General features: G+C 37.8%; 1 protein-coding gene across 3 annotated transcripts; it reads left to right on the plus strand.

The window, feature by feature from the left end:
- Nucleotides 1-2,405: 2,405 nt before the first annotated feature.
- Nucleotides 2,406-24,018, plus strand: LOC135468105 (ras-related protein Rab-13-like). 3 transcript variants are annotated; one of them, XM_064746168.1, is made up of 9 exons: nt 2,406-2,624; nt 8,915-9,082; nt 10,341-10,401; nt 11,887-11,947; nt 14,028-14,105; nt 15,451-15,471; nt 16,487-16,576; nt 17,323-17,388; nt 18,475-24,018. In XM_064746168.1, the coding sequence occupies exons 2-9, from the start codon at nt 8,959-8,961 to the stop codon at nt 18,685-18,687; spliced, it is 714 nt and encodes a 237-aa protein (XP_064602238.1). In that variant the 5' UTR covers nt 2,406-2,624; nt 8,915-8,958; the 3' UTR covers nt 18,688-24,018. The 3 variants fall into 3 exon arrangements, with proteins under 3 accessions (XP_064602238.1, XP_064602240.1, XP_064602239.1); XM_064746170.1 differs by lacking the exon at nt 15,451-15,471; XM_064746169.1 differs by lacking the exon at nt 2,406-2,624 and having other exon boundaries at nt 8,900-9,082.
- Nucleotides 24,019-25,511: the final 1,493 nt, after the last annotated feature.

Consider the following 25,511-nt stretch of genomic DNA (forward strand, 5'->3'; position numbering starts at 1 on the left):
GGGTGATGGGCCGCGAAAATTTTTATCCTGCCCAACACATTCTCTTTAAGAATTGCACGCCCTGTAAACAGAAGGTATAGGTTTCGAGCCGGGTTTTTTGGTGAAATTGTCCGCGCAGAAGCCTGTATGACCGATGCTGGGCGTTAAGGTAGAACGTCCAGCTTAGCTTTGGGCTAAGACAACCCGTGAAGTCGACTAGTTGAATGAGTGTATAAGACATGCGCTAGACATGCGCTGTTTCATGTAACTGTAGCACTCGACAAATCCAGTAGTCTTAACACGAATTAATGAATAAAACAGCTCGTGTTTTTATTTCACTTGTCTAATTCGACGAGACTCTACGACAAATTACTGAATAGTCCTGTCGAATTTTACTCACGACAAACTGCATCGTCTGAACGCAGCTGAGCGAGCATGTACATATGCTATGTCTCAGCACGTGCTATATATATATATAGGCTGGATCGTCCCTCTATCAAGTATAATGACTCGAGTTCCTCTACTTATAAACCCTAAAACTGACCGCCGTGATCAAAATCAATATTCTCGAGTATACGGCGTGAAACACCTGTCAGCTGGATATAAATATCTAGTTTTTGGAATACCAATGGGTTGAAAATCACACGTATGCATATACATTAGAATACTTGCGGACGTGCGAACTCGTAGGTCTATATAGCCCAAAGGCTCGATGGCCCCGGAAAACAATATCGGAATTTGCATATTTTCTGGTGAATTGCTTTTATCGTTTACTTTGCATGGATAAAGACTATGTCTATATAAATAACCCTTGCTTTTAAAGATATAGAACACGACTTTATTTCGCAAGAGTATTTGCGTAATGTTTTTAGCAGGGCATGTGCTCAAAAAGTCTTCTGTTAAATCCGTTCCTGAAGTTATGAAGGGCTTCATTTCTGTCGATCTGTAACGGACCAATCCGCTCCTGACAACGGTTTAATCTCAATTCATTCCTGATAACGGATTAATCCGTTTGATCGACGAAGATGCAATCCGTGATAACTCAGGAAACGAATATAACGGAAGGTAGCCAATTTTCCAAAATATTCTGACCTGAAACATGCAGTTATGTAAGGAATTAAGTCACTGGATATAGCTCCAACCGGAGCGGCGCTTTCAAAACCACATGGGCCAGAGCCCTAAGACGCAATACATCAAATTAGGCATGCAGATTTAAAGGCAAAGAAAACACTAAAATGAAGTGTATATCAGGTGAAAGACCATTAAACATTGTCCATGAAAACAGTTCGATTTATTTCTTTTAGAATTTTTCTAAACGAGTAGAATGGTTTTAAAACATCAGAATGTAGGGTTGTTTGTCCAGCAGAAATCAGTAACGTCACATTCATATATTCTCCTTGAAATAGTTCCTTTCAAGGTTCATTTTGCGAGTGCATCCCTAAGTGGCAAAAACCTGATGTGACGTCACTGTTTCAATATGACCAGATAAGGCATCCATATAGAACCCAGAGTTCCAAATGCAAAATTCTAAAAAAATAAATCCAACTACTTTTGTGGATAGTTTTTAATGGGCTTTCATCTAACATATACTCCAGCTTAGTGTCGTCTTTGCATTTAAAATTCAGCCGAAAGGACATGATTTAATTTTTCTCCCTCATTCGATCTGCAGAAATTAAGCTGACTGTAGGCCTAATTAGCTCGGCCTTTTCCCATGACAGAATCAGGCTCTATGTATCTGACCGACATATGCATCAGACTACTTGTTTCTGTGTTTTGAGCTTTGGTACGAGTACCACCAGACAGGAGTTCGCAATATAATATACTGATAATCATAAGTGTATGCAACCAATACAATAAAACAACATACCTCTAGGCCTACTGTGCTTATAGTCTTTGAACGCGTGTTATGCTGTTTACTTTTCTATTGACGTCTTACATCAACACCTGTTACCAACGGTGACCGACTTTTTCACAGGGAATCCACAGATGTGAAATCTAAAGTGGCAGTAGACCATAAACAGTGTGCACAAATATGCATGTAGATGTATGTATTAAAAGACAGCAGTGTTCATTGCTAGTAGTCAGGTAGCTTGACATGCCGCACAGCTGTTGGATATAAACTCTCCACACATTCGGAATGCAAAACTAACCAGCTGCATGATTTGAATCCACACAAACGGAATTACGGTTGGTAAAGTAGTTTTCTATCTGAATATTGCGCAGAGGTTCTCTGTAATACATCTACTTTGGTTTATCAAGGGGGACAACTGCGTATGTTGCCGAAAATAGCGAATCCCAGGAGAATTAAATGTCCACACTCCTCAAATTCAAATGGCGACATGACAGCATGTCGGAGCCGCTCCAGTGGTTGTCCGGAAAAAGCTGTGAGTAAAAGATAACAGACAAGGGGTTTTAAACGTACAGCTCACTGGCTCACTACCGCTTGATAGAAGCAGAGACGTGGTCGAAAACTACAATATACTACGGGTTTGGCAGTTATTCGGAAATCCGAGGGAGTTAGAAATCAAATTTCTGCGACCATGTGCTATGCGTTGGTGAACAGCTGAAGGATTGGCGAAGATGTTCAGTGGACGGTGACAAGTCACAAGCTTGTCACACCTCTTGTCAACGCTCAGGCGGGACAGGTATGTACTAAGACGGCCAGGTGTCACTACAATAGACAGGTAACAACTGGTTGATTACCGATCAGCAAGCGTGTCGGTTTAACCTTTACGGAATGTCTAGAAATAGTCATCACGGACCACAGACACAGCAGTCCGTTGGGTGTGCGAGGATGAGGAAGGATCTAGGTAGATGGACTGGGTTACCTGGCCGCGCATACCTGTAGCATGACAAACAAGCTCATAATATACTGCACTACCGGTAAAGTATCTTATCCACTAACGAGTACTAGTAGCATACTTGCACCCACAATTTAGGACCTTACTGTCTTTGTAGGGCCATATGTATACTGTGTAGGCCTATTCTTCTTATCCCTGTATACCGATAGGCCAACCATGTACTATAATGCATGTACATGTATAAATAATATGAGTGCATGCAAGTATATTATATCAGGCCAGCTCTATAGAACTCTGTGACTACGTAAAAACATGTTAGCACTTGAGGGTTCAAAATGACATACATCTATTTATTTATGCTTGGTTTGCACCATTGATATGTGTAATTAAGTCATTAATAAAACCACAGTCTAGCCATATTTTATTTATCTATTCTTGCTTGGTTAAGTGATAACCTAAACACAGCCCTTGTACTGACTAATGAAAGAACTTAATAAGCAAAGAATGTTATACATGAATCACAAGTTTTAATTCATAATTCAAATATTTATTTCAGCTGAGCTGGTAGCTGGATACAGTGTACTGTAAACACCATTTTTGCAATTATGCTGACGTGATTGACAGCTGAGCTATTTGCCTTTAAAACTGCCTGATTTTTTGGAGGAACATTCTACTGTCCATGGTCAGTCCTCATTACAATACTTACTTCATTGCTTTGCCTTTATCATGGACAAAACAATACATGTGAGATGTTAGTCAGCTGTGAGTGGAACTGAAGTACAGCAGGGATAATGCAACAAATAACCTTAATGTAAATAGCAACAGACTGTTTCAGAACTACTGTCGAAAATTAGAAGGCTGTAGCCCCATCCAAAAAGGCTAGTTTTTATAGTTCTGACTTGACCAAGTGTGATATTGCTTTTGTTCTGATACCCTGGCAAATAACTGGCTGGAAAATGTCTATAGATGTGGTGAACAGTGTGAAAAAGATGAATTTCAAAACATAGGCCTGCAACAGCGGATCTTTGCCGTGACAAGTAAGCTGAGTGACAAGGACCAGTGACTTAGCTGTGGAAAAGTCAGGCTGTTTTAAGACAAGGAGCTGCACTGTAAATCATGCCAGCAAAAGGTCAGAGTGTGTCAGAGAAGGGGAATTCCCATCTGGACATAGTAGAGAGTGTCTGATTGGCTTAAACAGCCACATGACCTTACCCTACCACATTTATTTCAGTACACTTTTGGATAACGTCATGATCATTTCATGTATGATGTTACTGTTGGTTTGAAAGTAAAACTGAAACTTCACGATATAAATTTATTATAAGTGCTTACACATGAATAACATATGCCTGCCAGCACATTAGTATGTGCCTCTGCGAATACATGAGTCAGTAGACATAGCTTCCTGCTTTGAGGTTTCAGTTACACTTATCAGCATTATCTCTGATAAGCTATCAGATGTCAACCCTGGTTTATAAGTACTCATATTGACAATGGTATTACTATGGATTGTAACTTCTCTTGGTTACATAACAGATGAGACAGATTGATAACTGATAGTATCATGGTACAAGTGCGTGAATTGATTGATAGCAATGATAAGATGATTTCATCTTTGTGTCAGTGCACTGTATCTTTGCTCTGATTCTTCAGTTCTTTGAGTGGGGCCTCCGTGGCTCAGTTGGTTAGCATGCTAGCGCAGCATTATGATGCAGGAACCTCTCACCAATGCGGTCGCTGTGAGTTCAAGTCCAGCTCATGCTGGTTTCCTTTCCGGCCGTATGTGGGAAGGTCTGCCAGCAACCTGCAGATTGGCCATGGGTTTCCCCCGGGCTCTGCCCGATTTCCGCCCACTATAATGCTGGTCGCTGTCGTATAAGTGAAATATTCAGTGGGTACGGCCTTAAACACCAATCCAATAAATAAGTAAATAAATAAACTAGTTTTTTGAAGGTGTGGGTTGCAGCCGCACAGTTAAAATGCCATCATTGACCTTGACCGTCCTTATTGGTGTATATGTACAAGTGTGTGAGGCATTTATTATATGACGTTTATTTGTGTCTGGGGATGCACTCTTTGGGATAAAATTTAAGCTCATTTACAGCATATAGGGCTATTTATGTAGTCTCACAAGAATTGTGTTGGAGATCTGTTGTTAGTTTACTGCTGTAGTAGGAGTGAAATATTTGTCAATATGGTGTTGGATACCAATCAGTCCATCTCACTCAGCTTTGTAAATAAAAGAATCCGAGGACAGTGCCCTGTGGCTACTGCTGTAGTACATGTAGGTGATGTTTAACCGTCAAGCTTTGGTGTCAATGAGTACAGTTCAGATGCCTGAGGGAATGTCAGGTACATGGCAGGGAACAGCGTCCAGGGTCAAACTGAAGTCAAAAGGATGGAACATTGTGAGAAACATGATGGTAGTTTATAGGGTATGTGTTGTATCTTAAACGTAGTTACAAGTAAATAGTAGGATGGGAGAAGCAAATGGGGGTGGTTGGATATGCCAACACATGTAATTGGACACCAGTTATGATAAGTAAGTCGTGAGCAATGGCCTAGTAATCATACAGTATGACCTTAGAGTTTCACAAAAATGTTTCAACAGGATGTGGAAGCAGAGGCAAAGAGAATATAATAAAAAAAAAATATATTTAATGTATTAAGCTGTACAGACTTACGTTAATTTACATTTCTTGAGGATTATGTGAAAGAAAAAAAATACAATTCCTCTCTAATAAAAGATATTTCTATAATATATAAAGATGTCTCTATGCAAACTTAGTTATGCAAGATTCTGTCATGTAAGTATTGACATAATCTTGTGTGTGATTAGTAATTTCCAGTAAAGTATTGTACTCTGTTAACTCTTCTATAAATTATATAGTTTGACCAGCCTTTAGTAGTGGTGTGGAAAAGGAGGGCCCAGGAATTTATGAGTAGTATATGTAAGCTTCTCAGTTGCCGCCATTTTCTGTTTTTGTTGACCTGGGTGACACCTTTTTACTTATTGTGGGTGCAAAGGTCTTGTCATAGCCATTTCTTACTTTGGTTCACAGGTGCAGTTTATATCTCAGTAGTCACATATTCTGGCTGTATCTTAGTTTGGGTCAGTGGTGCAGTTTATATCTCAGTGGTCACGTGTTCTAGGTGTATCTTAGTTTGGTTTATTGGTGCAGTTTATATCTCTGTAGTCACATGTTCTGGGTGTATGTTAGTTTGGTTCTGTGGTGCAGTTTATATCTCAGTAGTCCCATATTCTGGCTGTATTTTAGTTTGGTTTATGGGTGCAGTTTATATCTCAGTAGTCATTTGTTCTGGCTGTATTTTAGTTTGGTTTATGGGTGCAGTTTATATCTCAGTAGTCACTCCCCCTGGCTGTATATAGCTGGAGTCAGAGGAGCAGTCGTATCTCAGTCACTTGTTCTGGGTGTACCTTTTAGTTTGGTCAGTGGTGCACTTTATATCTCAGTAGTCACATGTTGTATCTTAGTTTGGTTTATTGGTGCAGTTTATATCTTAGTAGTCACATGTTCTGGCTGTTTTTTAGTTTGGTTTATGGGTGCAGTTTATATCTCAGTAGTCATTTGTTCTGGCTGTATTTTAGTTTGGTTTATCGGTGCAGTTTATATCTCAGTAGTCACTCCCCCTGGCTGTATAAAGCTGGAGTCAGAGGAGCATTTGTATCTCATTCACTTGTTCTGGGTGTATCTTAGTTTGGGTCAGTGGTGCAGTTTATAGCTTAGTAGTCACATGTTCTAGGTGTATCTTAGTTTAGTTTTTTGGTGCAGTTTATATCTCAGTAGTAAAATGTACTGGGTGTATCTCAGTTTGGTTCTGTGGTGCAGTTTATATCTCAGTAGTCACTAGTTCTCATTGTAGCTAGCTTGAGTCAGTGGCACAGTTATATCTCAGTAGTCACAAGTTCTGGCTGTATCTTAGTTTGGGTCAGTAGTACAGTTGCAGTTATAGGTGTCTCAGTAGCTGTATCTTGGTTCTACTTTTACATGTATATTAACTTGGGTCAGTGGTGCAGTTATGTCTCAATCACAGCTGTGTGGCTCTATCTTAGTTTGGGTCAATAGTACAACTATATCTCAGCAGTTCCTTGCCCAGGCCACATCTTAGTTCAGGTTAAATATTCTTGAGTAGGCCTATGGCGTAAAACACTATTCAAATAAATAAGGATATAGTTCAGGTTTATGGTTGAGTCCTCTGTTGGCGTTTGGAAGGACTTGAACTGATGTGGTGATGTTACATTTTTGTCAGCTGACCTGCCACCTCAAAACAAGGAAGTCCTTTAAAATTTATTGAGCATAAGTGTTATTACATTGTCAAGAGCAAGAGATGCATGCATTATACATATACGTATATATATTCCTATTATTATCAAATTGAAAGATTACCACGAAGCAAGGTGTAGATGAATTGTATACATAACAAGTAAGTGCGTCGTAAAGTAAGTTTACATGTTAAGCCAGCAACCTGCTAATGGTCGTGGGTTTCCCCGTGGGCTCTTCCAGGTTTCCTCCGACCATAATGCTGACCACCATCGTAAGTGAAAAATACCAATCCAGTAAATAAATACATGTTAAGGTTCATGTTTGTGTTGAGTATGGGTTTCTTTGTAGATGTCTTTACTTCATTCGTAACAGTCAAAACAGTTTTACATTATGCTGTATCGTGATTTTGTGCGGTAAATTTTGTCACAAAGTGTATCTGTAACAAATCTCACAGAATCTGAATGGTTGTCCATCAGTATTATTATTGGGGCATACTCTTATTTCTGTTTAATACTGCATTTTGCAATATGAGCAAGTATGCATGTAGGTATCTTGCAAAATGATTGCCTAAAGAGTGTGCTCATTCATAGGCACAAGGAGGACATCAACTTTCAAACTGGTTAAATCTGTATACCCTAATTCCTCAATATTTTCTCATATGAAAGAAAAACTTTCAGTGGAGTTTATGCATATTTTTAAACTACATTGGTGTGATTTGCCAATTTCAGAGCTGCACATAAAGTATGATTTTATCAGTCTACCCCCAGTATTGCCTTTAGAATATGCTCAATAAACACCTTGCAAACCTGCGAAAAGGTTAAAGAATTACAGTACGTCACATACAGCCCCTGTTTGGTCATAGGGGATGCAGATTTGGGGGCAGACATGTCTTAGATACTAAGGCCTTTGCCATGATTTCTGCCCACAATAGGTCAAACCTGCCTGCAGCCATTGTAATATGGTGATTTTTCCTCTCACTGAATGCCAACATTGTCTAGGCATGGCCATACTAATCTAATTCATCCGCACCACTGAATAGGCATCAGATATGGAAACTCCCAAGTGGGCTGTATGATCTTAATTAGATTGAATAACCTATAAAATTTGCGTGGACTTGTTGTAATCTAGTGCATGCTGGTCTACATTTCCATCCCAGTCTCACATTTTATGACAAATGTTGGTATATTGATGTTTCATGAAAATAATAGTGTTAGATGCAGCAGACAGGATTAGAAAAAATAGGGTATATAGATACATGCACCAGTGCACCTAAATATTTGGCTGTGCATGTAGAAAATTCACTCTGCTGCCAATTTTGATAGATATTATTAATTTTCCACTGATATATACATGCTTGACATAAACCAAGAATGCAGCGTCTGTATCCAAGGTTGCAGGAATGATCTATATAAATTTCTTAATTTTCCTTGCATAGATTTGTCCAAAATGTGGGATGGTACTTATAGATTTAAGCACAAGTAGATTCACTACATGTTTTTCATGTGTACTGTATGTCCCAGATTGTACAGCAGAGTGACCCAGGAGCCTCTCACCAATCCGATTGCTGTGAGTTCAAATCCACCTCAGGCTGGTTTCCTCCCAGGTCACATGTAAGGTAGGTCTACCAGCCAGCTGCGGATGATTGTGGGTTTGCTCCGGGTGCCACCTGGCTTACTCCCACCATGGTGCTGGGTGCCACCAAATATTTTTAAGTACAGCATGAAACATGAAACTCTAGTCGAAGGCTGGTAAATAAATAGAACTTACCTATGTAAGACACACATCGTTGTGATACAGGCTGCAATATGCCAAAGCTCTAAAAATATAATTTATTTTGTTCCATTTCAGGTAATACATGAATGTGTAGCAGTTTTCACTAGCCCCTCCCCAAGATGTCGCGTCGCTACGATATCTTAATGCGGCTGCTTTTGGTGGGCGATACGGGTGTTGGGAAGACCTGTCTGCTGTGTCGCTACGCCAATGATGAATTTTTTGATACTCACATATCCACCATAGGTTAGTTTGTGACTGGTTTGCGAAAATTGTACAATGTTCAGTTGATCTATTTTTTAATGTGCTATAAATATTTAACCTGTTGAGGGCAATGGATATTTTCTACTTTGTTCACATAAAAGTTGTGTCTATATGCTTTAAGGTAGTAATGACATGAAATGGTGTTCATGATTTTGGAGGTTCAGGCTATGTGAAAATACACTTTTTAAGGATAGCTCTGGGTTGAAAATTTATGGGGATATTGGCAATGAGTGTAGTTTGCTACCTTTGTAAATTGGAGTTGATAGCCCCATCCATATGGTGACCACCTTGGAATTTGTTACTGACTACATATTCAATGCTTACATGGCTCTCAACTCTGTGATGACTTACTTCAGAGTTGTCTAGAGGAATTGACAGATGCAGTAAATTTTCTATTCGCATACAAAGTTCATATCAGTATTGGTGGTACTTTTCAGTATGGTTATTGGTGTTAAACACAACACCCAAGAATTTTCCACCTGTACAGTGGTGGTCAGTTTAATGAGTGAAGAAAACTGCCTGAACTAACATTAAAGTTAATGGATGTCTGGAAGTTTGCTTGTATACCCTAATTCCTCTAAAATTTGGGACAGATATTAGTAGTGTTGAAAGTGTTACATTTCTTTACCAGCCTTTCGGACAAGTAAAGATATGTGTATGTTGTTCATTAGATGGTCAAACCATGTGAGAAAAAAGAAACTCAATATTCCTGCCATAATTACATAATATATTGGCTAAAATGACAGACCAGAAATTTAGAAGAAGTAGGGTATATAAATATACAAGGCCACTTACACACTCCACATTGCATCATTGGGCAGTCTACGAGACAAATTTGAAATTGTTAGGATTTAATAAATTGTATAACCTTCCATTTAGCAGACATTCAGATTTTTTGAGGTGTGTATGTATGTTGCTTGCGAAAGGTCAGTGGATTACCTCAGGCGCTTTAATTTTCTCCCATCCACAGAACTGGTCGCTCGTATCTAAAGTGAAAACTTCTTGAGTATGGTATTCAACAACCACCAAATGGAGAAATAAATCTGATATAACTTCATAATGCATATGCTTTGCTTAATGAGACATCTATATCTTCCAAGTTTGGGAGAATCTGAAAAATTGGTGGTGGAATGGTGGATTAATATATCACCATACTGACATTGTGTTACTGAGTCGTTGTCATTAGTGATGGAACTTGGTGGTGATGGTTTGTATGCAATTTTAAATTTTTTATTTGCAGGTATCGATTTTAAAATGAAAACAGTGGCTGTGGATGGCAGAACAGTGAAGGTTCAAATATGGTATGTGGTGAAACCTTGCTAGATGCAGCGTAACAATTTGCTGTTATTTCTATACCAATATTTACATGTACATAACATGTAGAGAAATGCAGTAGCAATTACGAAGTGTTGTTTGTATCAAATAATGTACAGGTGGTGAAATCAGCTTTCAGAGTCCTGCATCTTCCATCTTAACAGTGGTCAGAAGAAACGTTAGCATAATATATAGATTTTGTTCTTAAGGATGGAAATAGCTTTTGTTTGTTAGATAAAATTCTACCATGGTCCCATTGGAACATGCTTTTGTTAATCACATTGCTTGCATTCATTGTTTTAAGAATAAGCCACTGTTCTACGGAACTTCATCCCTTCTTGATTCTGAACCCATTTCCGATGGGTTTGATGTACAATTGATCAAGGTTAAATGCAGATTTGTTAGTGATTATTCTACAAAGTACTGGCTTAGCTTATGTTGTACCCCAAGAATCAGCCTCGGCCACCAATAACGCAGAAAGCAGTGTTAAAGAAGATATTAAGGGTGGTATGTTAAAAAGTAGTGCATGTATTAAGCTCAGGTTTTGCACACATGTAGAGAAACAAGGGTGATGTTCCGAGATTGACGAACCGTGTGCCTATTAATTACTGTAAATTACAAAATTCATGACTTGTTGTATTGTGTATTAGAATAAATTTTATAGTAAATATTAGGAGTGGTACAGTATCTCCAAAAGTACTGCATGTATTAAGCTCAGGTTTTGCACACATGTAGAGCACAATAAAACAAGGGTGATGTTCCGAGATTGACGAACCGTGTGCCTATTAATTACTGTAAATTACAAAATTCATGACTTGTTGTATTGTGTATTAGAATAAATTTTATAGTAAATATTAGGAGTGGTACAGTATCTCCAAAAGTAGTGCATGTATTAAGCTCAGGTTTTGCACACATGTAGAGCACAATAAAACAAGGGTGATGTTCCGAGATTGACGAACCGTGTGCCTATTAATTACTGTAAATTACAAAATTCATGACTTGTTGTATTGTGTATTAGAATAAATTTTGTAGTAAATATTAGGAGTGGTACAGTATCTCCAAAAGTAGTGCTTGTATTAAACTCAGGTTTTACACACATGTAGAGAAACAAGGGTGATGTTCCGAGATTGACGAACCGTGTGCCTATTAATTACTGTAAATTACAAAATTCATGACTTGTTGTATTGTGTATTAGAATAAATTTTATAGTAAATATTAGGAGTGGTACAGTATCTCCAAAAGTACTGCATGTATTAAGCAGAAGTTATTATGTACATATGGAAAAGGACAATGGCATGAGAGGGATGTTCCATTGTTGATTCTCGGTGTGCATATATATTACTGTCAGTTATCAACTTGTTGATCTAAGTACTGTATATAGACCTGGCGCAGTGTAATTTGGATTCACAGTCTTCCCGTACTAATGTAAAGAAGACCTCTTGATTTTGATCTTTCCTGTTCATTATTCACAGGGATACAGCAGGTCAGGAAAGATTTGAATCAATCACTAAGCAATTCTACAGAAGAGCTGAGGTATGTGTGAACTAGAAATTTCAATACCTACTGAAAAAACGTGTGTGGTACCTTCTGACATCTGTTCCTTCCATTAAACAGGGTGAGCACAGTCCTTGAAACTCCTTGAAAAATACAATTTCATTTTCAAGTACTTGAAAGTCCTTAACAAAGACAAATACTCCTGAAACTCCTTGAAAATCTTAGTTTGTCCCAAACTTAAATATTGTTTGCTGACTGCCCAGTCTGTATATTGGGAGCTCGCAGATAATTTTCCCATAATCAGTGCTTCCGCTGGCACTTGCCATTGTCGCAAATTCAGAACAATTTTTTGAAATGACGATAAAATTTAAAAAAATGATAATGTTTTTGGCGACAAATTTATTTACTTTAGAAAAAAATACAAACGTTATACAAAATCTACCATGAGAGTTTTCTGGGGGTTTGAGCAGGTTTTCTCAATTTTTCTGATTAAAATAATCCACTTTTATTTCCAACGGCCTCATCTCGATGAAACAACAACAACACAGTTGTATGGTGATTACTTGACAGAAATCTAAAAAGGGGGTTCAGCATTGTTGCAAGTTGACTTACATTAAATAACGCTAGAAATCATTATTGAGAACGCTGGAGAATCATGTTTTTTTGGGAATGCCTTTCATCGCCAATTGTTGAAAAAAAAAAAAAAAAAAAAAAAATTATCAAGGGATACAAAACAAGGTAGACCTGTACTGAAGTTACCTTCCATGAAAAATTTAAACTTTTCCACTTAATAAACTCTTTTTTTTGGGACCCGAAGTAAATTAAATGTTGCAGAATATGTGCCGTTACATAAATGTGTGCGCCGTCTGGATTTCTCCTGTCAGACTGTGTTACTCCAATGTATTGATCATAATGTTGCATTTAAATAAACTGAATTTACAAATTAATTTTGTAACAAATTTTTCTGATAGAGGAAATTACATTTTACAAGGATCTTACAGAAAGTTTGAAAGAAGGATTGATTTTTTTTTCCAAAAACAAAGACATGCTTCCAAGCTTTGGTCCATTATTTTTAGGGCAATTGTTCTAAATGTAACATTTGATAAACTCCAGATATAGTTGGAAGAGACCAAAGTGATTCTAGCAGCTACATCAAGGCAGATAAAAACGAATTACAGAAGACCTACAAGAGTCATGGCCTCTAAGGAATTATGGCTAAAGAAAAATAGTATTTACTACAAAATCTGATGAGTGGCTAAAGTTACTGAATAAAAAAATACTGACTGAGAGGAAGCCCTGCATAATGATATATGGCGTTCATTTTTTTTACTGAACCAAGGCCGGGTCATAGAATGTGTCGCATTACAGAGGTGAAGGGCAGATATTTCCTGCAAGAGCAAGTGTACTATTCAATATACATGCATGCAAATTAAAGCATCTGTAATTCAGACTTAAAATATAGTCTATAATTTGCACCACGGTATGTTTTAAGTAGCCTTGAAAATGATAAACATCTCATGGAAAACGCTGTAAAAACTCCTTGAATTTAATTTTCATATACCTGTACGAACCCTGTTAAAGGGATCACAATAGCTGTTTTACATTTTTCAGTAGTATGACTTGGGGGCCTCCGTGGTTGAGGGGATTAGCGCGCTAGAATAGCGCAAAGACCCTGTAGCCTCTTACTAATGCGGTCGCTGTGAAGTCGGGACCAGCTCATGCTGGCTTCCTCTCCGGCAGTATGAGGGAAGGTCTGCTAGCAACCTGCAGAGGGTCGTGGATTTGGCCTGGTTTCCTCCCACCATAATGAAGGCCACTGTCATATATTAAAGTGAAATATTCTTGAGTACGGCGTAAAACAAAAATCAGATAAATTAAAAAAATATAATATGACTGAAAATGTTGACAGGGACAGACAGTCTTAATTATGATTTTCATTTAGGAACATTTTGTTGTTAAACTACAGGTTTTTGATATGCAGTTTACGTGAATTACTCCACGGCGAACTTTGGAGATGGTGCTGGTGACTGGGACTGATGACTCATCATTATGTGTGATATATGTCCTTGTTTGTGCCTGTAGATGTATATTAAAATGTGTTGCTATGGTTATTTTTCAGGGGATCCTGCTGGTGTTTGATATCACAAACAAAGCATCATTTGAAGGTGTGGGGAAGTGGATTACTTATATCAGAGAGGTGAGGCAGTGAGAAAATAGAGAAGCGAGCTACTGTTTGCATTGGTCTTGGGGGACCATGGTAACAATAGGCTGTTCAGGTGGTCTTACACGAAGGTCTTCAGAGCTCACTTTCAATCCAACAATATTGCAGGCATGTTTCATGAGAAAGGATGCTTTGATACCTTTTAGAGGTGCCCAGCTTACAGCATTTGTTAAAAAGCTCAATTGGTGGAGAATACTGTCTGATAAATTGAACTCCAATGTTTCAAAACCATTTCCAGTATTCAAGGTTACTGACTATGCAAATATTTATAAGGGACTTTAACACTATAATTTGTTATGTAAGGCATTACTTTCAGGCATCTTAATAAATCATAAATAAGGTAATCATAATCCAGGTTTAACGCATTTGTTGAAATTCTAGTGCAAATATATTTATTTTAATTAAACATGTGTAACATCCTCTATAAAATTATTAAGACTTATTTATACCAAAAAGCGATCCCAAATATCTACCATAAAAAAAAATATTTTCAAGGGTCTTTTTCTCTTTAAGAAAAATTTTTAAAAGTATTGACCATGTACAACTAATTTTTTTGCATTCTTTCATGTGAACTTTATTTTTTTTTTTTTTCGTTTTTGTTTTTTGAGCCGTTTACTCAAGGCTTTTAATGAGTCCTCTACTCATAAAACTGACCACTGTCATATGAATGAAATATATTTATGAGAATGTCATGTAATAATCAAAATCAAAAAATATGAGTGTGTTTTCCACTTACAAGTTCTCCCTGCATTATGACAAGGCACATGGAGTTTGCTTTAGAGGCCTTTAGTGTCATGTTCTAGCAAGTACAGAGGGCCTCCGTGGCCTAATGATTAATGTGCTAGCATAGCACAATGACCCAGGAGCCTCGTTCTGGCCTCCCTGCCAGGCGTACATATACATGGGTAGGTCTGCTTGTGTGCGGCTTGTGCGTTTCACCAAGCTCTTTTCGGTTTCTTCCTGATATAGCGCTGACTGTGGTCATGTAAGAGTAATCTTGAGCATTGTAATTCTTCAGCCTTTCTCTCTGTGTTGACTGATAAAATTATACTTTTTGCGAAGCTCTGCAATTGAACCTTTCCATCACTGGTATGACTAGGCGTTAAACCATTATCATTCACTCATTCATTCATTCATTCATTACTATGACTAGGTCAGAATGGTTAATGTGTCATGAGCCATGCAGTGGATATTATTAAAAGTCTGTTCAAAGTTTGGCACTGAACTGAAGGTAAAACTGAAAGTTTGGACGGTGATGTCCACTGACATCTTTGACAAATGTCAGGAATGATGAACCTTTGTATGATTTCTTTTTGACAAGGATTTGCGTCAGTCTGGCAGGGTAAGTGTTTCCAGGGCTTGTCTGACAGAGCTCAGATTATTAAAAATTGTAGCTAACTGAATCAACACTTTTGTTGCCAGATGTTGTGACTTTTCAGGTTGAGGGAAAGTTTAGTGACTCTTCTTTCTGTTGTTTTTCTTGTTGTGGACAGTAACTATCCTCCCATTTCAGAAGTGATGAATTAAATATATTGTTCTTCGTTATTTCTCTTATATTTCTTGTTCGTAGGGTTATGGTATTGTTATCTGTGGTGCCTGTTTCACAGTTTTATTGTTCAAAAAAAATTCTGGTTGTGGTCAGTTTTGTAATTACTAATTTGCCAGTTTCAGATGTTATGTTAACACACAGATCTGATCAACTTTAACTCTCTTTTGTGAGATTTTTTTGGGGTGATTCTGTTGTTTTGGATTATGAAAAATATGATGGTCCAAATAATTTGACTCGCTGAATAAAACCAATTAAATGTACATTATAATTTTTATGTTTGTATCATTCATTTAAATGAAGATGTAGATGCAACAGCCTCATTTCAACACGTGTAACGTCCAAAATTAAATATCTCACTTATGCTCTGTTTACATTGCATCTGATAGACACACACACACACACACACACACACACACACACACACACACACACACACACACGCGCGCACAAAGTAAATGGTACAAGTGGGAATATGTTTATTTGATGGGTAATATCAGTAATAACAGTCATGGATGACATCAGGCCTAACAGTGGTGAATGTCCTGATAATATATCTGCTACCGTTCAGAACACTTACATGGATTGGTTTAGATTTGTTTATTTGAATTCTTTGACACAAATTCCTTTCCCTTTTTAGTCAAGCCACTGTCTTTTTCTTATTTTGTTTATGTTTGTCAGGTCCTTCTATGCATTTTCTGGACCATATGTATGACTGCAATGTGTTTTTGTGCTTATGAGTGTTATATGTATGATTTTGTTTATTCTGAATTGGGTTTGAAGTTGAATAATAGCACAATTTTAATTTCAGTTAACAAGGGAGGATCCTGTTATGATGTTGCTAGGAAACAAAAGTGATAGAAAACATAGAAGACAAGTGTCATTTGCCCAAGCTAAAGAGGTAAGAAAGAACCTTGGGCAATGTACCAGTTTACAAGAACTTTCTGGCCAGGAGTTAGTGATATACAATACCTACCAACACATTGGATCACTTAGGTCATGCGGGCCCTGCGAATTTAACAGCAAAGTCTACCCTGTTCAGATGCTAACTAATGCTTAAATAGGACTCTGTTTACACAAATACATTAGTCTTGAAGTAAATAAATTTTGTTACATAATGGGCATAAAATGGGTTAATCACTACCCATATTATAGTGATTTATTTATTTATTTATTTGATTGGTGTTTTACGCCGTACTCAAGAATATTTCACTTATACAAGGGGCGGCCAGCATTATGGTGGGAGGAAACCGGGCAGAGCCTGGGGGAAACCCATGACCATCCGCACGTTGCTGAGGAGCCAGCATGAGCTGGATTTGAACTCACAGTGACCGCATTGGTGAGAGACTCCTTGGTCATTACACTGCGCTAGTGCGCTAACTGACTGAGCCCCCCATATTATAATGCAGCAGAATGATTACACTGTGGGTAACACTTGTCACCCCTAGTCTAATAATGTTACATTATGGATAGCAAGGCGCCTCAGTGCGGCGCAGTAACCCAGAAGCCTGTGAGTTCAAGTCCAACTCCTGCTGGCTTCCTCTGGCCATACCTTTGGAGGGTAAAATTTAAACAGAATTGATTAAGTTTCATTTATATTTAATTTGACCTACAACAACATTTTAATATGGCATATGTTTTTGTCAGTTTGCAGAAAATTATGACATGAAATATAGTGAAACCAGTGCTAAAAGTGCAGACAATATTAACCAGGTAAGTAAGTGTGGATTACTGTAAGTCTCCAGCCTTTTAACCACTTTAGCACATTTTCAATGGAATTTATGCTTACAGTTATTATGAAAATGATACTAAAAATGATTTGTTTGTGTCATTAAGGATGTGAGTTACATAAAACTGTGCAAATTATTTCTGTGCGTCCCATAGTTATCTCAGAATGTTTCAAAATATTGGTTGCAGAGGTAATTAAAAACGTTGAAGAATTATGGTAGCTCCTGTTCATTGTTGTACCTGTTCATACCTGTCAGAAAGTGACTACTGTCTTCACAGGTAACAACCACTGACACAAGAAACAGCATCAGTGGAACAAGTGATGTTAACACTATGAGATTTGGTGTTTATGTTTTCTTCAGTTGATGTTTAATGCCCTACCAAAGAAAAAAATCAGTTTTCAGTATTTGTTACACTATGCCTCAGTTGTCTTCATTTCTAAGATCAAAATGCACACTCAGGGTTAACTGCCCTAGGGTTGTGTTAAAAATTTTGTCTTAAATGTTAAACAAGCATAGAAAATTACTTTTTGAGTGAAGAAAAAACTGACAATTTTTGTAGTAAATTTTGGTTTACCGTGATGTCCCCTTCCCAATATTGCCTTCTGTGGCACGACATTAAGATCATTAGTTAAAGTTTACTAATGGACAAAACCACAAAGAGCCCTCTGGACCAGGCAGACTGGCTGCTGTAAGGTGAGGGTGAGGATTCGGTCAGTCTGGAAGGGAAGAAACCTTTATACCGCAAGGCTGGTTGGTTCAGGCTTTTGTTAACTTCAGATCTGCAGCAGTTAGTGGGAAAGTCTGCTCGGTTTCCTCCCACCATAATGCTGGCCGCCATCGTATGAGTGAAATATTCTTGAGTATGGCATCAAACACTTATCAGATAAATACATAAATAGATCTGCAGCAACATGCAGATAGTCGTTGGTTTCCCCCTGGGTTTTGCCTGACCGCCGTTGCATAAGTGAAATATTCTTGAGTAGGGTTTAAAACACCAATCAGATGAATAGATAAATTTGTAAAATTGACACTTGTAATCTGAATAATATACTCCTGCTTTCTGTTTCAGGCTTTCTTGAGTATCATAACTGATGTGTTAAGATCAACAAACGCTAAAACTGATAAACAGAACAATCGTATTGAAAACCACAGTTCTGGGGGCGCAGGAGAGGTGTTGACGGACCGTGCCCCTCTGTTGGCCAGAGGCTCTCGCTCATCAAGTCGTGATGAAGAGGCAGTGGATGAACGTGGCCAGTCAAGATGGTGCTGTTCACTGTCCTGATGTCAAACACACACTTCACTTTTCTACATTGTCATTGTAGAGGACAGATATACACAAATGTGACACGTGCTTGCAGTGATGATGACATTGTTTCGCTGTAACTTATTCATCAGGACACCTTCAGCTTCGCATGAAAAGGACACTGTGGTTTTCAGTCATTAGTGTGATACTTTCTGACAATGCTGATGACACTGCTGGTTTGTCAAATTATGATGATATCAAAATCCCTCTGATGATCACCTTGCTGGTTTAACTAAAGCCAGGATGATATCTTATTTCTGTGATGATGTCACTGCAGAGTTTCTGACAATGATAACACTGATGCTTTGATGATACATGACGTTGGCTTCACCACGTGATGACAGTATAGCTGCTTTCTTCCGCCATGACACTTACCTCATGCACTGATAACACAGAAAACATTGCAGCACAGATGCTTGTCAAAATGCTATCCTTTCTCCATGTTGAAGATGCTGGCATTTTCACACAAGATGTCATACTCTCTCCAGAGTGAGAACACTAAGTATTTTGATACATGACAATAGCACCCTCTGCCTTGATTAGGACATTCATCTCCCCCATTCTCTTACCCTCTGCCCAAGTTGATGACACCCTCTCATGATGGGAATGCTGGCCTGTCATGATGATACACGTTCTTCCACTACTTCACCAATCTAGCTCACAAGACACATTCCAGCTGCTCTGTGGTGTGAGTTCTTTATTGTATTAAGCTTCTATGTGATACATTCCTTGTTTTCACGGCGATGAAGGGAATATTTGCATCCAAACCAGATGCTTATGTTTAAAGTTGGCCATGTTTTACAGTAAGCTGTGTCTTGGTGGTTAATAGTGCTTGCCTTTGAATTGCTTCAGAACACAAAATGCCACTTTAAAACAAGCCGTGGAGTATGTGGATTTCCTCACTCCGCTGTTTGCTGGGTGATAAGCTGTTTATAGCAGATCATGTGGTTGGTGTGTAATTCAACAGCCATTGAAGGCCACTTGTCTTCCACCAATATGATGTGCCTAAGTGTACATCGCATGTGGGAAATTTCATTACCAACTTGTCAAGGGTTGGGGCTCCATGTAATAATGACCAAGGAGCCTCTCACCCATGCGGTTGCTGTGAGTTCAAGTCCAGCTCATGCTGGCTTCCTTTCTGGCCGTAGGTGAGAAGGTCTTCCAACAACCTGCGGATGGTCGTGGGTTTCTGGGCTCAGCCGGGTTTCCTCCCACCATTATGCTGGTCGGTGTCTTATAAGTGAAATATTTTTGAGTAGGGAGTAAAAAACAGCAATCTGTCAAATCAGTTAGTCAGACAAAGGTTTGAGGCACTCTGGTTTCTTCCACCAATAAAACTGACTGCTACTGTATAAGTGAAAAATTGTGATATGACAACAACAGTCAGATAAACAGATTTATCAGCTTACGGGCAACATGGATGACAGCAGTCCTAGTACACTTGCTGCTTTGTAACCCTTAGTGATACCCGGCTTGAGTGGTTAAATCTAGTCCTGCCAAGTTGTAAGTCAGGCTGTCCGTATTGGATTGCTGTTGAGGAGAAAGGCATACACTTGAACATCTGAGATATTGAAAGCACTTGCACTCATAGGTACATGTGAATCGAGAACTATTTTGCTATTGGCACTATTTTTATAGGCTCTTTTTTATTTGGTAATGACACTTGGTGCTATTCCCTTAATTTTGCTTGAAAGGAAATGTTTTTTACATGTACATAGACATATTGACATGCTTGTCAGTAGATGTACGTAGACAAATTGACATGCTTGTCAGTACATGTACGTAGACATATTGACATGCTTGTCAGTACATGTACATACATATTGACATGCTTGTCAATACATGTACATAAACATTTTGACATGCTTGTCAGTACATGTACGTAGACATATTGACATGCTTGTCAGTACATGTACATAAACATTTTGACATGCTTGTCAAAGACAAAAGATATGTCTATGTACATAGACATATTGACAGGCTTGTCAGTACATGTACATGTATGTACATTGCACACCTTAAATGATGATGCCAATTTGTTGCACCACAAATACTAATTTGCTCTCCCTAGCTGACATATATGTATTTCTTATATTGATACATCCAATAAGGGTACGTTAAACCCCAAGCACTCACTTACTCCAAAAAGGGTTTATCAATGTGAAAAACCTGGATATTTTTCCAATTCATGTTTTATGCTAAATTTTTACATTATTACCAGATTACAATTTACAAACTGGTAGGGACCAACCACAGTTTTATTTAAAACAAGAAATGGTTTTGTGTGTCTTTTAAGACAGTTTATCATTATAATTAAGGTTGTAATGACTTACTGTTGTTTCATAGTTAAAGGCTAGAAGCAGTGTATTTGGTATACTGTAGGCCTGCATGTGTATGTTGACTTTCACTTGTTATAATAGTCATTGTATTTGTAGCAGTGTTTAATGCATCACTTTGCAGCTTAAGTGTATTGGTTCAAATAAAAACGAATCTCATAAATTTCAATATAATTATTTTATTTAATGTTTTTCTTCATATGTTGATGTTATAACTCTTTGATATTTTGACTTAATGGTCCATTTTATCATTAAACTTTACTATTGTATAGTATAAGTTGCGTTGTCTCTGACTGGCAATGAGGTCTACAGTTCGATGTGGGCCACTGTATCACAGCTGTACATTGTTGGTTACTTTATTTCTGTGGGAGAAATATTTGCTTAATTTTGCCATTATTTATAAGAGTTACATTATATTGTGTGAGTTGGGCCTTGGGCTTAATTTTACCTTTTACCTTGTCTGTCAACATACACCGTTACAGCCATGAGAACGAAACAAGCTGATCACTGTCAAATATCTTGTTTATAGATGTATAGTGATCACTTGCATGGCCAGTTGTTGCAAGGCATGCCAAGTTGTTAGAAGACCTATTTGTGTTTTAGCTGTATCCTTTTGGCATAAGACATGGACTGTATTATTTATATGTGAACATTTCTGAAAGTAAGGAACAAAATTATTGACTGTTGTGTCAGTTCATACTTTAATTCTTTGACCTTTTCGCATGTTTGCAAGGTGTTGATTCGAGCTTGTTCTGAGAAGACTATCCCCCGTAGATTGATAAAATTTTGTGAAGTCCTGAAATTGGTGAACCCAAACCAATGCACATTTAGTATGAAAAGGTTGAGAAATTAGGGTAAATGTATGTGCAGTGTATTATGGCAATTTTTAGAACAGAAGGATGCCAACAATACTTGTTTTCATGTTGACAGTATGTTAAGTATGAACATTTTCAAATAAGCAGCTAGGCCTATTGACCTAAACTTTCCTCCATGAATTTGTTTTTAATTTTTTCTGATTTTGAAAGTTCTTGGACAGATGTTCAGGGAAAAATTGTTCAAAGGTGTATTTAATTTAAGTTGGGCTTAAAACTTAATACCAGTCTCATCCTGATACAAAGTAAATGACCCTATAGACTGGACTAACGGTAATACCGAGCTTAAGTCCTAGCACAATTTTGAACATCTGGACCCTAAGGTTGTTTGGAAGGAAGGATGATGTTCTGTTGAAAACATGTAAGTTACAGCACCAAAAGTAACATTTTATGACATTTATGTGGCCATAAAAATTCACATTTTCTGTGGAGAAATTTGAGATCATTTACAGTATATCTTGTTGTCATGTGATCATTTACATGGGGGACTATTTTCCTTTGGAGTTTGGAACAATCTTACCACACTCATGAGGTCATGTCAGATGATATTGAACAGTGATCAGTGCCAAATTATGCTCCCCAGGTTGATGGCATACTTGGATTTCTGTACACTAAATTATTACATATTAGTCAGGCTAACTCTTGTGATTCTGTACATTGTAACATAGGCGGTACATTGTAACGTAAGCTGTACATTGTAACTCAGGCTGTACATTGTGACTCAGGCTGTACATTGTAACATAGGCTGTACATTGTAACATAGGCTGTACATCGTAACTCAGGCTGTACAAGTAACACTATTTATTTGGTGGTTTGAATAACAGTTTTGTTAACTATTGTATGTGTGCTTACAAGTATACTCCCAAACTCTTGTGTGAATATTGCCATGTCACTACATGGTAGTGAAGGCCTTTGAAATTAACTTCATTTGCAAAAAATTACCTAGAGCCCTGTAGTTTTTAATGATTTTTTGTTAATATGAAGGCACCACCCAGCTCTGTGCATATGACCATTAACACATGTATAGCATTTTTTAGCCACATATTAGTCCGGCAGGAGACTATCAGTTTACACCTCACCTGTCAGTCCCTCAGGAATCAGTTTTCTGGACCTTTTTTTCAAAACATCTGATTGCATTGTATTAGCACTTATAGCTTCACTATGACAAGTTACATATCATGTTTGGGATTTGACCCATTTCATCCTTTTCGGACAAAATGATGGCTGTTTTTGCCCAATTTTGGACTTAGTTTTCTGGGCTTTTTCCAAAACAGTTTGTTATATTGAATTGAAGCTTGGTATGTGGCTTCAACCTGGTAAGTTACAGATCACCTTTGAGTTGATGTTACAGTCGGTTTATATTGTGAATTGAAGCTTGTTATGTGGCTTCAGTCTGACAAGTTACAGATCAGCTTTCGAGTTGATATTGTGGGCAGTTAATGTTGTGAATTGAAGCTTGGTATGTGGCTTCACAAATACAACTTACAGGTGAAAGAGTTTTGAACATTTTCGTTGAATTTCCACATTATTGACCGTGTTTGTCTTATTTTTGTGGTAGCCATTGTTTTGACGACTCAAGCTGGTAGGGGACATGAATTTTTCGCTATACTTTTGCTATTTTGCTCAATAATGTAATGGTCAGATTACATACCTATGTTAAAACATGCTTTTACACAATCTTTTACAACTCAAGTAAAATTTGAAGACAAAATTGTTGATTTTTAAAATGTTGAAATGGGACAATACCGTACAAATTATTTTGCCTTTAAGTCAGTGTGTGTTCTGCTAGCATGTAGAAGATTTACAGTGTATTTCAAGTTTTAAAAATCGTGAATCTGTTTAAGTGTATGGATGCAGACTGAATGACTGGTGCGCATGTTTTTTGTTAAATATGTCCCAGCTTTTGAGATGGCTTCCATCTTCTGAGTTCTTGGTTGAAAGTCACAAAATAAGCATTTATAGGAAGAGGAGTACACCTACTTCACCTTTCTCAAATGACTGCTACTGTCTGATCTGTTCAAATGAGCACATTTATCTTGCTTGTACTGTTCTTACTTCCAGCATTCTTGTATATAACTGTTCACAAAATTATCATTAAATGTCAGTACATGTATATTAAACGATTTAGTTGTTATTTTCTTTGTCATCGGCTGTGTTGACGTCACACCACTGATCTGTGGTCTTACTTGAGGAAATGGTTATCAGTACGGGTGTTCAAGATATAGCACTGCAGATGGGGCAGAGTGGGACAAGCAGATGTGTAGTTTAACAACTATCCCTGTGTAGTTTGAGGCGTGCTGAACTTAAATGATGCATGTTTACCAGTCCATTATTCTAAAATATGACCTACCCTCAAATAGGGATGACAACCATAGTTTACATGCTCATATTTTCAACATGTCAGAACATTCAGGCCATCTCACGTTCAATTGGTTAAGGACTGTCTACCTATATATGATATATGCATAATACTTCTGTTGTCCAAAATTTCAATGCACATTTTAAACACTTTAAAAGCATGCTGCTTTAGTGTTAATATGAGACTCTTGCGATTCAAGGGTGGAAACATGGAGACATGCTAGGACTGATATGGTTTTGGGGCACAAGGTCTAATCTAAAGGATGGGTGGGTATATACAATAGCTAATATTATTCGTAACTGATAACTTACTTACTGAAATATTTAGTCGATTTTTTGTTATGAAAATTCAGTAAATTAGTCTCCTACAGATGATTTCCTATACCGTATATATCCCATGTTAAAATGCTGATTAACCCTTGAGTGATATAAAACGTCACAGTGCACAGGGCAGTCACTATGATGTCGGATTGCCTGCATTATAAGGAATTATAAGAAAACTTTCAACATTATTTTGGGCACATCATTAAGTTTTCTGTAGCAAGCCTGTCTCACTGCAGCCACACCAGAATGCAGGAACAAACACACCAGATACCATTCCTCACCAGTAACACCATATACATGTAGCAGACACAGGGTTTGAACCCCCATCCTCATCTCCCTAGGCATTCTAACCTATTTGTTATCACAGTGCATTCTTGTGATAAGGGAATCCAAACATTACTCCATTATCGGATTATAAGGGTTTGCACATTCCTATTACAAAAATTGTGCAAGAAGATCGCCACGAAAACTGCACAAGCCTAGTGCATCCTCCACATTTTTTACTAAAACAAGAAGCCAAATGCACAACTCTAGCTAAAACACAAAGGCACAGCTATGCCTTTACAAGATGGTACTGGTCTTCCACCAATATGATCAGCATAACTCTACATCACATGGCCAAGTATGCGAGGAACACCTCCACCCATAAAACCATTCGCCATCAAGTATGTGGAAAATTCTTAAATATGGCATTCAGCAAAAACCAAATAACTAATAGAATGTGAAAAGCTTGTGGGAAGTAAAACATGTCTTACATCTGACAATGAAATTTCCCCCTTTCATAAGAGGATTTTCCACTTTGCAACTCACATTTAAGAAATAAATTCATATGCTCACTAGAAATCTAAAGCCAGAATCTCCTTTAATATTTTGTTAATTTATCTGATTCTTCTTTATCGCCATACTCAAGAAT

Source organism: Liolophura sinensis, chromosome 6 (genome assembly GCF_032854445.1).
Source record: "Liolophura sinensis isolate JHLJ2023 chromosome 6, CUHK_Ljap_v2, whole genome shotgun sequence".
NCBI classification, from domain to species: domain Eukaryota; kingdom Metazoa; phylum Mollusca; class Polyplacophora; order Chitonida; family Chitonidae; genus Liolophura; species Liolophura sinensis.

Excerpts from the sequence above, each read along its gene's own strand:
- LOC135468105 (XM_064746168.1), top strand. The coding sequence starts at position 8,959 with ATGTCGCGTCGCTACGATATCTTAATGCGGCTGCTTTTGGTGGGCGAT. Across the intron at positions 10,402-11,886 it reads ACAGTGAAGGTTCAAATATG|GGATACAGCAGGTCAGGAAA; the intron begins GTATGTGGTGAA and ends CATTATTCACAG. Across the intron at positions 14,106-15,450 it reads GGATTACTTATATCAGAGAG|GATTTGCGTCAGTCTGGCAG; the intron begins GTGAGGCAGTGA and ends CTTTTTGACAAG.